A 13,978-nucleotide genomic window follows, 5' to 3' on the forward strand; every position below is an offset into this window, starting at 1 on the left:
GCCACTTGGACGACTGAGGCATAATGGGAGGATAATGTTGAAATGGAAACAGGTTTCAAGAATGTGGACTGGATTCATCCGGCTTAGGACAGGGACCAGTGGCAGGTTCTCGGACCTTTTGGTTCAACAAGAAAATGGCAGGGAATTTCGTGATTACCTGCTTGTACTGTTACTGTTAGTTTATTAAGAATGCCTCTGCTCCACGGAGTTAGCCTATCTAGTGAATAATTACAATGCAATACAATACTAAACACTCACCATCATTTTCAAGTTTCAGTGCTGCAAATTCTTGGTCATAGAACCCCCTCTGAGTTGAAACTGGAGGCTGTGGTGGTAGTGGGGGAAGGTCTCCAAACGGCTGTGTATTATAATGATCAGACACATGAGCTAAATATGCAGCACAAAATGAACCCTTTAGATCACCATGACGTGTAGAGTAATCGCGTGTTGTACCAATTTTTGTCAAATCACCAGACCCAAAGATGGAGCACACAGCATAATTTCTTGATAAAGCAGGTTCTAAGACGCTCATAGGTGGTAGCTGTCGTAATTGCATCATCAGATTCTCAATGTATGTGTCATAATCTTCATCCACTTTGGAACCCTGCACAGAATAAAGCAGTATATCAAAATCCATAACCAGTGCTTTTAACCATTAATCATCACTTGTGCCCGATATTTTCTCATCTCTGTTACAGTAATATCCTGTTGAAAGCCAACTCACTATTAAGTTGTTTTGTGAATTCAAATGAACAGTTGAATTTGAGAGATTTCCAAGGGCTAGAGGATGTGCAGGCTAATATTACTATCACAGAAGACACAGCTGAATTAAAATACTGAATATACAGGGTCAGTCATAAGTATGTTTACAAACTTTGTGTGCGTGTTCCAGGATAAAAAATAAGAAAAAATGTTCCTATGAACATGGGGTCACAAATGTTTCATTTTCAAATAGCCAAGAATAGTTTTCAATGTATGCCTTTATTGCCAAGTATAAGGACAGGGATGTTCCTTTATAACAGATGCTCAAAGGTTGTTCCTCCATTCTCCACACATGCACGTGCACGACGTACACAAGACTGACGAATTCGTTCATACACACCAGGGTTTCCTCGGATCATCTGGCATGCATTCTGCACACGTTCCCATAGGTCATCATCATTGTTTATGGGTATTCAAGTGACCCCACAGATAAAAGTCCAATGGAGTTAGGTCCGGTGACCTCGGTGGCCATGCTACTGGGCCACCACGCCCAGTCCATCGCTGAGGGTACTGTTCATTGAGATGATCTCTGACGCGACGGGAGAAGTGTGCTGGGGCTCTGTCGTGCATAAACCACATTTGTCTTCTTGTATTTATTATTATTATTTATTTCACTGCAAATGGGTTTTTACCCGGTGGCAGTAGTACATCTTCAAGGAGATGTGGCAAGTGTCTTCTTAAGAATTGCCGATATGAAGGTCCTCATAGACATGATAGAATACGTACATGTGTGGACCAATAAGTATGTCGCCAACAATTCCTGCCCAAACATTAATTGAAAATCTTTGCTGGAAGTTAGATTCACTTTGATATAAAGTCAATTCATTGAAACTTATTTTTGTCTATTATTTCAAAAATGAAACATTTGCGACCCCATGTTCATAAGAACATTTTTTCTTATTTTTGATCCTGGAACACACACATAAAGTATGTAAACATACTTCTGACTCAACCTGTATATTCCTGCCCTAGAGGAAAGTTTAAGCTATGTGGAACTGGTACATCAGCATGTTCTAAGGAAATATAACAGTGACGCTCCAGTTCAGTGAAAGGAATCTACTGTAATTTTAAGTGAAGGTGAGGAACTGGAACTCCTTTCTGAGGTCGGCAGCTTTGCAGTTACAAGATGTTCTACATAGAATTGACTGTTATGAACAAGGCAGTCAATTACAGCTAACTACATAGCCTAGATCTTCTTCCCAGCTATGTGCAATGAGTGATCAGAACTAAATTTAATTTTGTTTAATCAATGCTACCATAATGTTTTTTTCTGTAATATAACTTTTAATTTAACTGGAAAACAGGTTTCAAGACTCAATATATGATATTTCAGTAATTTATGGTTCTGAATCAAGGGAAGTCAAACAAATCATTGTATCAATGTACAATCTCATCAAACACAAATCACATTCTAGTAATCATAAACTGTGATGTCATTTTGGCCTCAAATCCAGGGACAAATATAATCAAGAATCAACACCTTTAAAATATAACAAAAATATGTTTTTTTGTTTGTGTTGAGAAGACCATCCAGAATATGGAAACATTTATATCCTTTGTGCATGCTCCTTGAACACAATCGACTAAATGTCGTGGTCGAGTGATTAGCACTCCTGCTTCATATTCAGAAGGTCCCGGGTTCAAATCTCGGCCCGGAGACCACCTATCCTGACTCCGAGTTTTTTGTGGTTTTCTCAGTCACTCCAGGCAGTACTCATCAAGGATTGTGATTTAAATTAGGTCATGACCGCTTCCTTCCACATCCTTTCCAATTCAGCATTCACTATCATCACCTCATTTGATGCTATAAGGTCTGAGTTACTGAAAAAGCGTCATTAAATAAACTGAACACAACTCCAGCCTGAAGTTTTTTACAGAATAAAATCTGTACCTTTAAGTTTAGTACACACAAGTACTCCATCCCCTATGAGCCTGTCAATATACCTTGTGATTCCACACAAAACAGACTGCAATTCAACATGTAAGGATGAGACAATTAAAGAAATACAAGGCACAAACCACTCCTTTCTACATAAAAAAGCTGCAGAGATAATTTTACTGGTATTTTAAAGCACGAAGATGTTTTCAAAATGGCGAAAGTTGCTGTACTGACATTTCATGTACAAAATAAAGTAAGACACAACAAATTTAATGAAAATATGTTCAGCACTTTTAAGGGCACACGTGGCAGAGCCAACAGGCTCACTGTTGAAACTAAAAGCTGCAAACAGTGAATATTAAACAACAATACTCACACTGACCTTCCGTATGCGCTGCTTCTTAGGAGTTCCTCCACTAGCAGTCGGTTCCTTTCCTTGGCTCTGCCGCCGCTTTTGCTGGTACAAGCGTCTTTTAACTTTCTTTGCATCTGGAAGTACAGACAATGAACGGTGTGAATGCTCCCACTGAAGGTTAAAAAGACTTTTAACATTATAAGCAGAAAAACATTATATACTACTACTAATAATAATAATCCGTGGCATAACAGCCCTATGAGAGCCAAAGCCGACTAGCTGGCTGCTGGCCTCACGTTCACATGCCTAAGCAGAGGTGAACAATCATCCAACCAGATATAGGGTGACGTGTGGTCAGCACGACGAACCCCCAGCCATTGCTAGTTTTCATGACCGGATTACGCTACCCATTGTAGCTTCCCAATTTCCTCACGATGCTGGGTTGGCATTATATACTGGAAATAATTTCACTGTTTACACGAAACATAAAAAATATAAACTGTATGCTCCGTGGAACAAAAGTCTAGCACTTAAAACTTATGCAGTCCAGAACCACAAAAGATGTAAGCACGCAGCAGGAATCACAATTCCAATCATTTGTAACTTGCTTATATTTTTGTACATACCAGAATTATCTCCACCACCCATTATTACAATTATGTATGCCAAATATGTATTAAGCAAAGACATTCAACACATGAGACTAATTTGAAGAAAAACATGAATGTCAATTACCTTTGTGAGACATGGGATTAGGTTCCATGGTAAAATTAAAGTGCAAGTTGTACTTCACTTCGATTTCCATATTTGCTATTCGATGAGTCGATAGCATAATAGACTAACACTGATACAGAAGTCAAATATGTGAGTTTGAACTGTGGTAGAAGAATATTTTTTCTGAATGAACTTCTTGTATATTAATTTAAACTGTGAAATCATATATTATTTAATACATTTCAAAATTTTTATGAGAAGCTCACACCATGAGAAAATGCAAATAGATTGTGATATTTGAAACAATGTGTAATTACTGTTTGTCTGTAGCCCAGTATTATTCATTAGTGAGCAAAAAGCAACTGGTAGTAATATCATCCTTATTATCACTGTTTTATTTATGCAGCATTTTGCTTTAGAATGCCACAATTACAACTATGACCACCACTGAAACGAACACTATGACAGGACTCACCCAATGCTGCCTGATCCTGAGTTGTCTTGTCACAGCTTGCTTCCATTCCTAAATCACCAATCTCATCCTTTGATGGCTGCTCTGTCTTGCCATGAAACTCTTTCTTTTCACTTGCCACCTGCTCTGACGAATCATCTGACACAGTCTCCTTCTTCACATCAGCAGATGGACTTTGCAGCGGAGGTGCAACTTCCTTTTTTATTGTCACAACATGAGGTGATGATAAGGGGGTTGGTTCATGGAGGTTAGATTCAGCCACATTAGCGCAGGACCTCAGTGTTGCTGGAGGAGAGAGGACATTCTCTCTATTTGGAGGGTCTGGCCTCCTGTCAGTTTGCACAGGGATGGACAGAGAAGTAGAAAGTTGTGGAGGGGGTCTTGAAACAAGGGATGTTTCACGTGTTGTCAAGTGTGACAACTGTCGTGATAACTGTGGTGTTTGTGACTGTGGACTGTCATTTGTAAGAAGCGGCGGCAAAAGGGAAGATGGCGTGGGAGGGACTGGTCTTGCCAGCTGAGCTTCTAATGATGGTACTACAGGTAAACTAGGAGCACCATGATGGTGAGTTGGTACAGACGATGTTTGCTGTGACTGGGTTTGAGCACAGCCAGTGTTTTGAAGAAGCTGCTTCAATAATACATTCTGTGACTCCTCCATCCTGTGTGGGAATGCAGGCACTGGGGCTTGCTGCTGGGGCTGGGACAAAGCCTGTGTTGTTGATGAAAATTTACAGCTGCTGACCAAATGCTGCGTCTCGGTCTTTGGTACTATAGTTGCAACTGATGGCTGAGAAGCCATTATGCACGATGTTGCAACAGGTTTTGAAATTGATGTAAGAGTTGGACTAGAATGCTGCTGTTGCTGCATGATAATACTTGTGGTGGGAACTGGTGATTCTTGAAACAGACACAAATCCAAGGTTTCAGTTTTAACTGCTGTCAGCTGCTCGAACTGGCATGACCTTGCTGGTTCCTCCACCTTGATTTCTCCAGCACTCATTCTTCTCTGTGGGTACATGACACTGGAAAAAACACTGCAAGATGACTGGATTCTTGGTGGTGCAGAACTTGCATATGGATACTTTGAAGAGTCCACAAGATCGCTGTTTCTAGAACTTGTTGCAGATTCACTAGAGACTGACAGAATTACATCTCTTCCTAATCTCTCTAAAGCTGATGTTACTACTGTCTCGATATCTCCATCTGTCCTGTTGGTTCCTTCATATGATGTAACATGCTGTATTGCTGCTAATCCAGAGGCAGATGGTGGTGCTGATACTCGTGTCTGCAAGATGGTTCCTGATGGCTGAGGCATGGAAGAAACTGTGGCCTGTGACTGCATAACACTACTACTCACAGTCAGCACAGGTGGTGCTTCTGTTCTACTCTGCACAAACTGTTCTGCTGCCAAACTTTGATGTGACTTTGATGAAATTACTCTGGCAGCAGTGGTTGGTGCCAAAACACTGACACTGCCCTGAGCTGGCAGGTGTGGTGAATGGGCAGGGGAAGGCATTGACAAGCTTCTTGAGATACCTGCAATTACAGGAGATGTTTGTGATGCCACTTGCTGCTGTGTGTAAGCCACATACTGTCTCACAACAGATGCTACAGCTTGCCCTGTATTCACTATGGGTGAGAATCTGCCAGCAGTGGATGAAATCCTAGGAGTCATGACAACAGGACACCCTGTGGACATGGGGACAGGTACTGTTGCAATTTGGCTCACTATCTCAGAAGAAGTCATAATTCCCTGGGGTGCTGCACTCTGACTTGTCTGTGTAGTATTTACTGGAGGTCCACTCGCTATCGTACTCAGTCTGCATGCCAACATGGACTGGCCAGAACCCGACAATCCTCCTGAAAATACAGATCGAGGCAGAACTGCAGTACTTTTAACCACTTTGCTGGAGAGGGCTGTTTCTGGAATAGATTTCACCTCTGAACTGGTGGTGGATGCTGTAACTGTACTCTGAGAGGGTGAACTGAACACTGCTGATGTTTCTGGTGGAATTGCTGAAGGTGCACGAAGAACATCTACAAGTGCTTCGCTGGATGCAGTTGATTCAGTTGTCTGTAATGGCAGTTTCAAATTTGTAGAGGGTTCTATTTGTGATGCAGGTAAGATATTATGTGAGTAAGATGCATTGGTTTTATTTGGAATATCTGAAGTCTTGTCACCATCCTCATAGTCCATTCTCACTTCCTCTCTCTGGTGAGGTTCTATAAACACCGTAGGCAAATTTGATGAAGGCACAGGGTATGGTTTAGAAACTGCTTGAATTTTATTTGATGCTGATAATGAATCTTGAACAGGTGGATGCAGTAATTTATCAGCTAAGGTCAACTCTTTTATTGGCTCTTTATCAGTGACAGGAGGACTGGAAATTGAAACTACAAGTGACTGCTGTGTATCAGATGAACACTTGTCTTCAGTTACAATAACAGATCCTACAATGGATGATGTATCTGGTATGTTGTGCTGCCAACGTCTGCGATCTGTTTCAGTACCTGCAGTTTCTTGCTGTACTACTGCTGCTGCACTCTGTGGCACTCTCTCTACAGTTGCTAGGACACTAGGTCTTGTATCTTGAAAAATTAGTTGCATAGTCTTCATTAATATTTCATCATCATCATCATCAACTTTCTGAGGGGCATTCTGAACTGCGCACACTGATGATGGTTCAGTTCCCACAGACTGTAGTGGTAGCTCATTATTCAAATTTCGGCTTGTGTTCTCCAGCATGCTTGGCCTAGTTACCTGAGAGAACTTAGATGACATGTCAGCCAAAATTTCTGTGTCTTCTTTCTGAGAGCCAGTTGATTGTGAAGTCAAATATTTGCTTCTAATATCCACATCTTTTTCTTCAGCATTTGCTTGAACAGAGGTTGGTGGTGCATGTTTAACTATGTAATTCTGGTTTTCACCAGATGACTGCTTAGTGTCCACTATTGGGATAATGGAAGAATTTGTTTCAACTGTGACAGGTACATGTGGGGAAACAGACTGAGAACTTGTGACTGGAGCTGTGGACATTCTGGGTGGTGGAACCAAAGAATCAACAGACATACTTATACCTCCCAGTGACACAGTTGACGCACTTGCTATCACACTAACACCCGCTGGCGACGCAGTCACCAGCGGCACCACACTTGCTGTCGTGAAGGCCAAATGTTGGCCTACCGAAGCCGGCGGGTACGGTAAACGCGCGGCATTTACTGCATCTGCAACCAGATTTGCCACTGTAGCTGATGTTAGCTGAGAACTGGTAACAGGCAATGCAACAGTTGAAGCAACCGCACTACTGATAAGAGACACCGTAGTTGAAATTCCACTACCACTGCCACCACTCTGTGACCTAATTATGCAAACTGGCACAGCTGACATTGCAGATAAGCTTCCAGCAGAACCCTGGAGAATCGATGTCCTCCGAGGTGAAGAAGATGCTGTAGCTGATTTAATGATAGAAAAAGTGGGTGAAGCTCCAGTCACACTCGAGTGCATGTGAGGTGCACTGTCTGATGTCACACAGGCTGTAGACACTAGACTGTCAGCATGGAGAGGCACTGCAGCTGTTGAACACCCTGGGCTTGCTACTGGTGTGGTTAACCCGACTTCAGACGTGACTGTAATCCCTACACCCTCGGTTACAACTGCAGATGGGCTGGTCAAATATGACGCGGTCAACGTGCTTGGAGTTTCTTGAAGTTTCTCTTTGGCCGAAGTTGCAGGAGGTACTTGTACTGGCAAAGTTCCTGTTGAGTTTGTCAGTTCTGAATCAAGTGCAAATGGTACAGAACAAGGAATTGCTACCGCTGAAGGAACAAGAGAAGTGACCTGTCTTGTGACTGGGGCAACTGCAGATGCTATCAGAGTATTCAAGACAGACACTGTGTCAGTGGCAAAGGTATGTTCCTCTACTAAGAGAGGTGATAAATTCTGAAGCTGGCCCCTGGAATAACTTGTAGCAGGCACAGTAAGGCCTGGGAATGTAACAACAGCTGTTCTGTTTGCTTGATGAACACCTGAAATTGGAAGTTGTGCTGCTGTTGTCAAACCACATGACAGGTCAGGTCTCGCTACCTTTCCACTCGAGCTAATCTGAGTTGTAGCTTCTGATACAACACTTTTAAGAGCTTCACTTGAACTGTCTTCTACTGTGTCCATGCTGGCTTGACAGTGGACTACACTGTCCATTACAGGCATCTCAGCACTGCTAGTAACATTCAAGTCTAGTGTTGTTTGACTGACAATATCAAGCTCAGTCACATTTTCCACATCAGTCACAGGCGTTCTGCTTGCATCATCCAGTTCCATCATGTCTGCATCATCATGCATCATTGGCATCATATCATCTTCATCATCTTTAATTGTGTCAGGCGTTGGCAAATATGGCTCAGGAGAAGGATCCACGTTCATTTCTTCCTGGTCTGGAGATTCTGGCGTATCAGTAATTGCAACAATCTTCTCCTGCTGAAGAGCACCAAGGCTTCGAACAATACCTATCCTTAGTCTCTCATTCATTGAATGAATTTCCCTGCAACCTTCAGGCATGTCAAGAACTGGGTCTCTATCCAACATTCCTGTTACTCTACTGTCCAGAATGTGCATGACATCCATGTCCATATTTGGCATATCATCATTTCCTTCAGCAAGTTCTATTTCTCCTAGTTCATCATCTACATCAGCTGTTTCCATAATATCTCCTGATTCTACTTTGCTCTCCTCATCAACCAAATGAAGAATATCATCATCCTTCTGAATGCAGGAGGTAAGTTTGTCACAGTCTCCCAAGGCATCAACAACTGAGATGTCCATGACAATATCAGAGGATGTTACAATACATTCCTCAATTACATCTGTATCTATGGAGCTGGACACTTGAGCAAGATCACTTTCAAAGACCACAACATTATCACAGTCTGCGTCCTCTATAGCCAAATCTGAAGACACGACGGTATCTGAATCCAAAATATCCTCGTGAGAAATGACAGAAACCTCAATTTCTTCACCACATTTCTCTCCAATCAGTTCTTTGGTATTACTGCTAACCTCTTTTTCTATTTCTACTAGAACACTGGATTTCTCACTTGCTGATTCATCTGATTTTTCAGTACTGGATAAATCTTGTTCACTTATAATTTTGGCTACTCCTGATAAGTTTTCTTCTTTGTTATCAACAATTAACACACTTGAAGGTACACAAACTTCATGAGCCTGAGAAGGAGGAGGGGTTAGAGGTGGAGTATGTGAATTCTCATCATCAAAATCATTGTAATCTACACACACAAGAGATGCAACCTTAGACACAACTGCAACAGTCTTCCCCGGTGTAACAATACTTCTAGTTTCTCTGGCAGAACTACATGACTGCAGAGCACTTTTACTTTCCACCTGACCCTTGGTCTTTGTCCCACATGTACCCACCCCTGCATCTTTGTCCTGGTGCTCTCCACTGCCATTCCCCTTCTCATCGTTGCATTTAGAGCTGCCGTGTCTCCCTCCCCTTCTAAAGCCAGTTCCAGTAGACCACATGGGTGACCCACCACGAAGTCCAAGCTTGAAGTAACCAAATCTTCCAAACATTGCTGGTAATGGCAAAGGGTTTGCTGGGTTGTTTGGATTGCCACCCCCTCCTCCAGGTGCTGTATCATTATCCTGGTGCTCCAAATGGCCCTGACCGAACTCTCCTCCTTGCTGGCTGCTCTGAGGTGTGTGTGGGGTGTGAGGTGTTCGTGGTGTTAGGGGATTTTCAACACTTTGTGGCCTATCAGGCAACACAGGGCTGTTACTGACACTTCCTGTGCTTGAAGGATGCCTCATCTGCATTGGCGAACCAACTGAGTGTGGAAGATTCTGGACCATAGAATTTCGAAGAACTGGTGAACTAGGTGGCTGATTCTGGCCAATCTGCTGATATTGTTGTTGAACCACTGGACTGCACGGTGGCATTGGCGAATTTAGCGGCTGAGTCTGGTTCATCTGCTGAAGCATCGGACTGTGTGGAGGCACCGGAGAATTAGGTGTCTGACTCTGATTCAATGATTGGACCATGGGACTTCTAGGAGGCATTGGGGAACTAGAAGGAAGATTTGAATTTTGATGTTGTTGATGAATAATTGGGCTTCGAGGAGGCATCGGGGAGCTTGGAGGTTGATTTGGTTGCTGCTGAAGCATTTGCTGCTGTTGTCTTTGCTGTGCTAACTGCTGATGTTGTAAAATTTGCTGTCTCTGCTGATGAATCATCTGTCTTTGCTGTGCTAACTGTAGCTGCTGCCTCTGAGCCAGCAGCAAATTTGCTTCTTGTTCTTGTGGCTGCTGCTGCTGCTGAAGCAAGTGCTGCTGCAGTTGTCTTTGAACCATCTGCTGTGGTGACTGCTGGCCGACACTTTGCTGAACCTGCCGCACAACCATCTGACCAGACACGCCTGTTTGTGCCTGCTGAAAATGAACTGATGTTTGTTGCTGAGAATGTCCTGTTTGCTGTTGTCCAGACTGTGACGTAATTTGTTGAAACTGCTGCTGCTGCCCCACAACATTTGACACCACAGACTGTGGACTTCCCAGAGGCGAAGGAGAACTGGAACTTGAGTAGACAATACCAGCTCTAACATTCTGAGTTGGTGATGGCTGACTATACATGACATTGGTGGGTCCCATCTGTCCTGGCCCTTGAATAGGCAAACCACGAGGTCGCAGAAGGGCTGGCTCAGAGTTTCCACTGATAGGAGAGCGTACGAATCGTGGAGGCATATTAATCCTTTAAAAAAAATACACTAAATGTAATGAATTTAGACAGAAAATACAAACAGCTGAATGAAAGCACAGAAATAAAATACTGCAAAGAAATTCACGTGACACAATACTCTTGTCTCTAGAATAAAAAACAACATATTATACAGAAATCTATTATTACTATTTTAAACTACCTTATGAACCATGCCAACAATATTAACCTTTCATTTCCTTTACCGCTAAAACACAACATCTCTTTACATTTACTGTAACATCTGCAAATAAAAGATGGTTAAAATAGAACCATTTCTCAAAAAAACTGCTGTTTTCATGACAGTACCTGTGTGCTGAGTATGTGAACCATTAACAACCAAACCAATTATCTGCCGTATCTGAAATCTGTTTCGCCTGTTTAATATACTACTCTCAATTTCTTCTCCCTCCATCCTATATAAATCTCCATTTGTAATAAATCTTGTCAACGATGTTCATAATCTGGGTTATAAGGCTGTGCAGAACTGCAGGTAGTATCATCATTTCAGAGCAAGATACTCTCTCAATCTTCAGCCCTGAAGATGGAGATACAGGTAGCCCTCAATTTACGCTGGGGATGCGTTCTAAATCTGTGCAAATTTAACCGGCCGAAATCGAGGGCTACCTGCACATATTTATCTGAACTGGTGATATCTACACAGCATTATAACCCAAAAGAACACCAACATCACCTTCACTGCCATGAAAACCTCATATCTCGCACGTATACAATTTTTTTATATCTATGTCAAATTCTGCCATATGCTATGCTAGCAATAACATTCATTCTCTTACATCGTCACAGCAAATACTGCTGTAGTAGTTGTTTCTGCCTTACTGTCCTCACTACTTAGCATATATTACATTAGTTATTGCTGGATTCTACATATTCCCTAATTAAATTAATTTCTCCGCAATTACATTCAGTACGCTGTGAAGCAGGTTACAATGGGCAGTGCTTGTAGCTCATACAGGCAGGCAACTAATGCATACAGACCAATATATTACGAGAAGTTTACTGTCTCACAGAACACAAATTCTATTCTGCAATATACAGTTTTGAAATACAGTAAAACCTCTCTAAATTGGACACTTGGAGTTCCACAAAAATATGTCCAACTTACAGAGGTGTCCAAGGTAGAGGGAAAGAGAAAAATCAGATTGTGGTCTATAAACTATTTACTTACATACACTAACTACTGTAGGCTTACTTGAATTAAGAATTAAAGACAATGGTATTAATAATAATCTTTTGAAGCCCACTCCCATGCATGGCAAATTACACCCCAGCCTCAAAACATTTTCTAAAGTTAATTCCACCAATTTTCGCTTACCTATCGCAAAAGGAAAAATTCCATTTCTGTTAACACAGTCTGAACTCAAATGCAAGCACAGTACTGATGGAGTTAAAACTGTGTCTTCTGCAATACTGTAGTCCAGTTAAGGGTTCAGCAAAAGAATAGTTAAACACTTGCAATGCATTCCAATGATGGGTTCAATGTCCATAAGATAATCCTCCAGAGAGGAGGCATTCATCAGTCAGAAATTTGAAATAACAAAATGTGTAACTGAAAAAGTTTTGCTGAAAAGCATCGAAGTCAAGTGCATGAACCTGTCCAACTTAAAACAAAAGGGGTGTCCAAGATATAGGGTATTGTGGACATGTAAAATTATAGGATATTCGTCGGTTCAAATTAAAAGTGTCCAATATAAAGGGGTGTCCAGGATATAGGGGTTGACGGGTTTTACTGTAGTATCTTAGATACTCTAGAGCGGTGTTGAACAACTGGTGTGCCACAAAATTTCATATCTTCCACAACTGAAATTCATAATACACACTCTGGTTCATTATCGATAGTTTTATTCAACATGTGTAATATTTCATTTTCATGTGCACAAATCCTTTTCGTAAAGCAAAAGTGCTGTCTTGTGTTCTTGACAAATTAGGGTGTGAGGTGGGTGAAAAAATATTGCAAAACACTGCTACAGAGTCACATGTTTAAATCCGTTGCATAACCATGTTCAGGCTCCTATCGCATATAATTAAAGAATAAGGAGATTCTTGTTACTGTAGTAGAAAAGTGGACAAATACTACCACATAAAGAAATGTTTGCTTCCTCTGTGTTGAACCAAAACCAGACAGCAATATAATAAAACAGATATACTCATTTATTTTACTGAAGTTATAAGCTGAATCCAACAATTTATCCTAATATTTCAAATGTATATTAAAGGTACTTTATAATTCCACAGATTGTCACACTGACAATAACCCAACCAAAAAGGGGAGTTCTGTCCCAACCTGAGGCTGCCTCTTTGAAGGCTCTGCCACTCCAGTTATGGTTTGCCCCCACAAGGAAATTGTTGTCATTGTTGAGGACATTGCTTCCCTCACAAACTGGATTTTGCCCCATCTGGCAGGGTGACAAAAGATTTTTTTCTCCCAGCAGCATATTCTCTATGCCTGAGTCATCCTGAAGCCCACTACACCTGAACCCCAAGGGCACACCCTGCATTACATACCCCAATACTACTCTGGATCTCACCAGGGCAACTAAATTAACCGAAACTAAACTTTTTGTTCTGTCCCACCAAAAGTAACCTTCCTGATGATATCCATAACCAACAAAACACAACCTGACCTACTTTGAGAACAACATAATCTAACTTCACCCAACCCAGCCTAATTCAACAACATTACCCAATCCAATGTAACATACCCAACCCTACCAAACTTTCAAATCCAACCCAACTTAACCTAATCTGGCCCACCCTATCCTAACCTAACCCAAACTCGCAATGTAAATGGTGCATAAAAACAACATAAATAGTTATAAAACCTAAAAAAAATTGAAAAGGAAAAATTATCTACAAAGCATTGTTCCCATGAGTATCATGGCAAGAAGAAAATCAGGCAAGAGTTGCACTATTCATAAGTAGCAAAGAAATTAGTAGTGATGCTGAGAGACAGAGCCAGACATATGAAGGGTTAAATAACTACAAAAAACTGCAGGTGGCTCTAA

At 41.5% G+C, this 13,978-nt stretch overlaps 1 protein-coding gene across 15 annotated transcripts in view; it reads right to left on the reverse strand.

Moving 5' to 3' along the window:
- LOC110838850 (Lost PHDs of trr) overlaps positions 1-13,978 on the reverse strand; it is a 180,262-nt gene that overhangs the window by 33,658 nt on the left and 132,626 nt on the right. For 14 of the 15 annotated variants that reach the window (XM_087348840.1, XM_087348838.1, XM_087348839.1 and 11 more), the window contains 3 exons: positions 4,186-10,946; positions 3,018-3,130; positions 259-604 (listed from right to left, as the gene is read on the reverse strand). In XM_087348840.1, coding sequence (XP_087204966.1) covers positions 259-604; positions 3,018-3,130; positions 4,186-10,946 — 7,220 coding nt within the window. The remainder of the gene's footprint in view (positions 1-258; positions 605-3,017; positions 3,131-4,185; positions 10,947-13,978) is intronic. The other variant, XM_087348846.1, reaches the window with a different exon arrangement.

This window comes from Zootermopsis nevadensis, unplaced genomic scaffold (assembly GCF_977971745.1).
Source record: "Zootermopsis nevadensis isolate Lab colony 2312 unplaced genomic scaffold, Znev_1.0 Znev_ptg000013l, whole genome shotgun sequence".
Lineage (NCBI taxonomy): Eukaryota > Metazoa > Arthropoda > Insecta > Blattodea > Termopsidae > Zootermopsis > Zootermopsis nevadensis.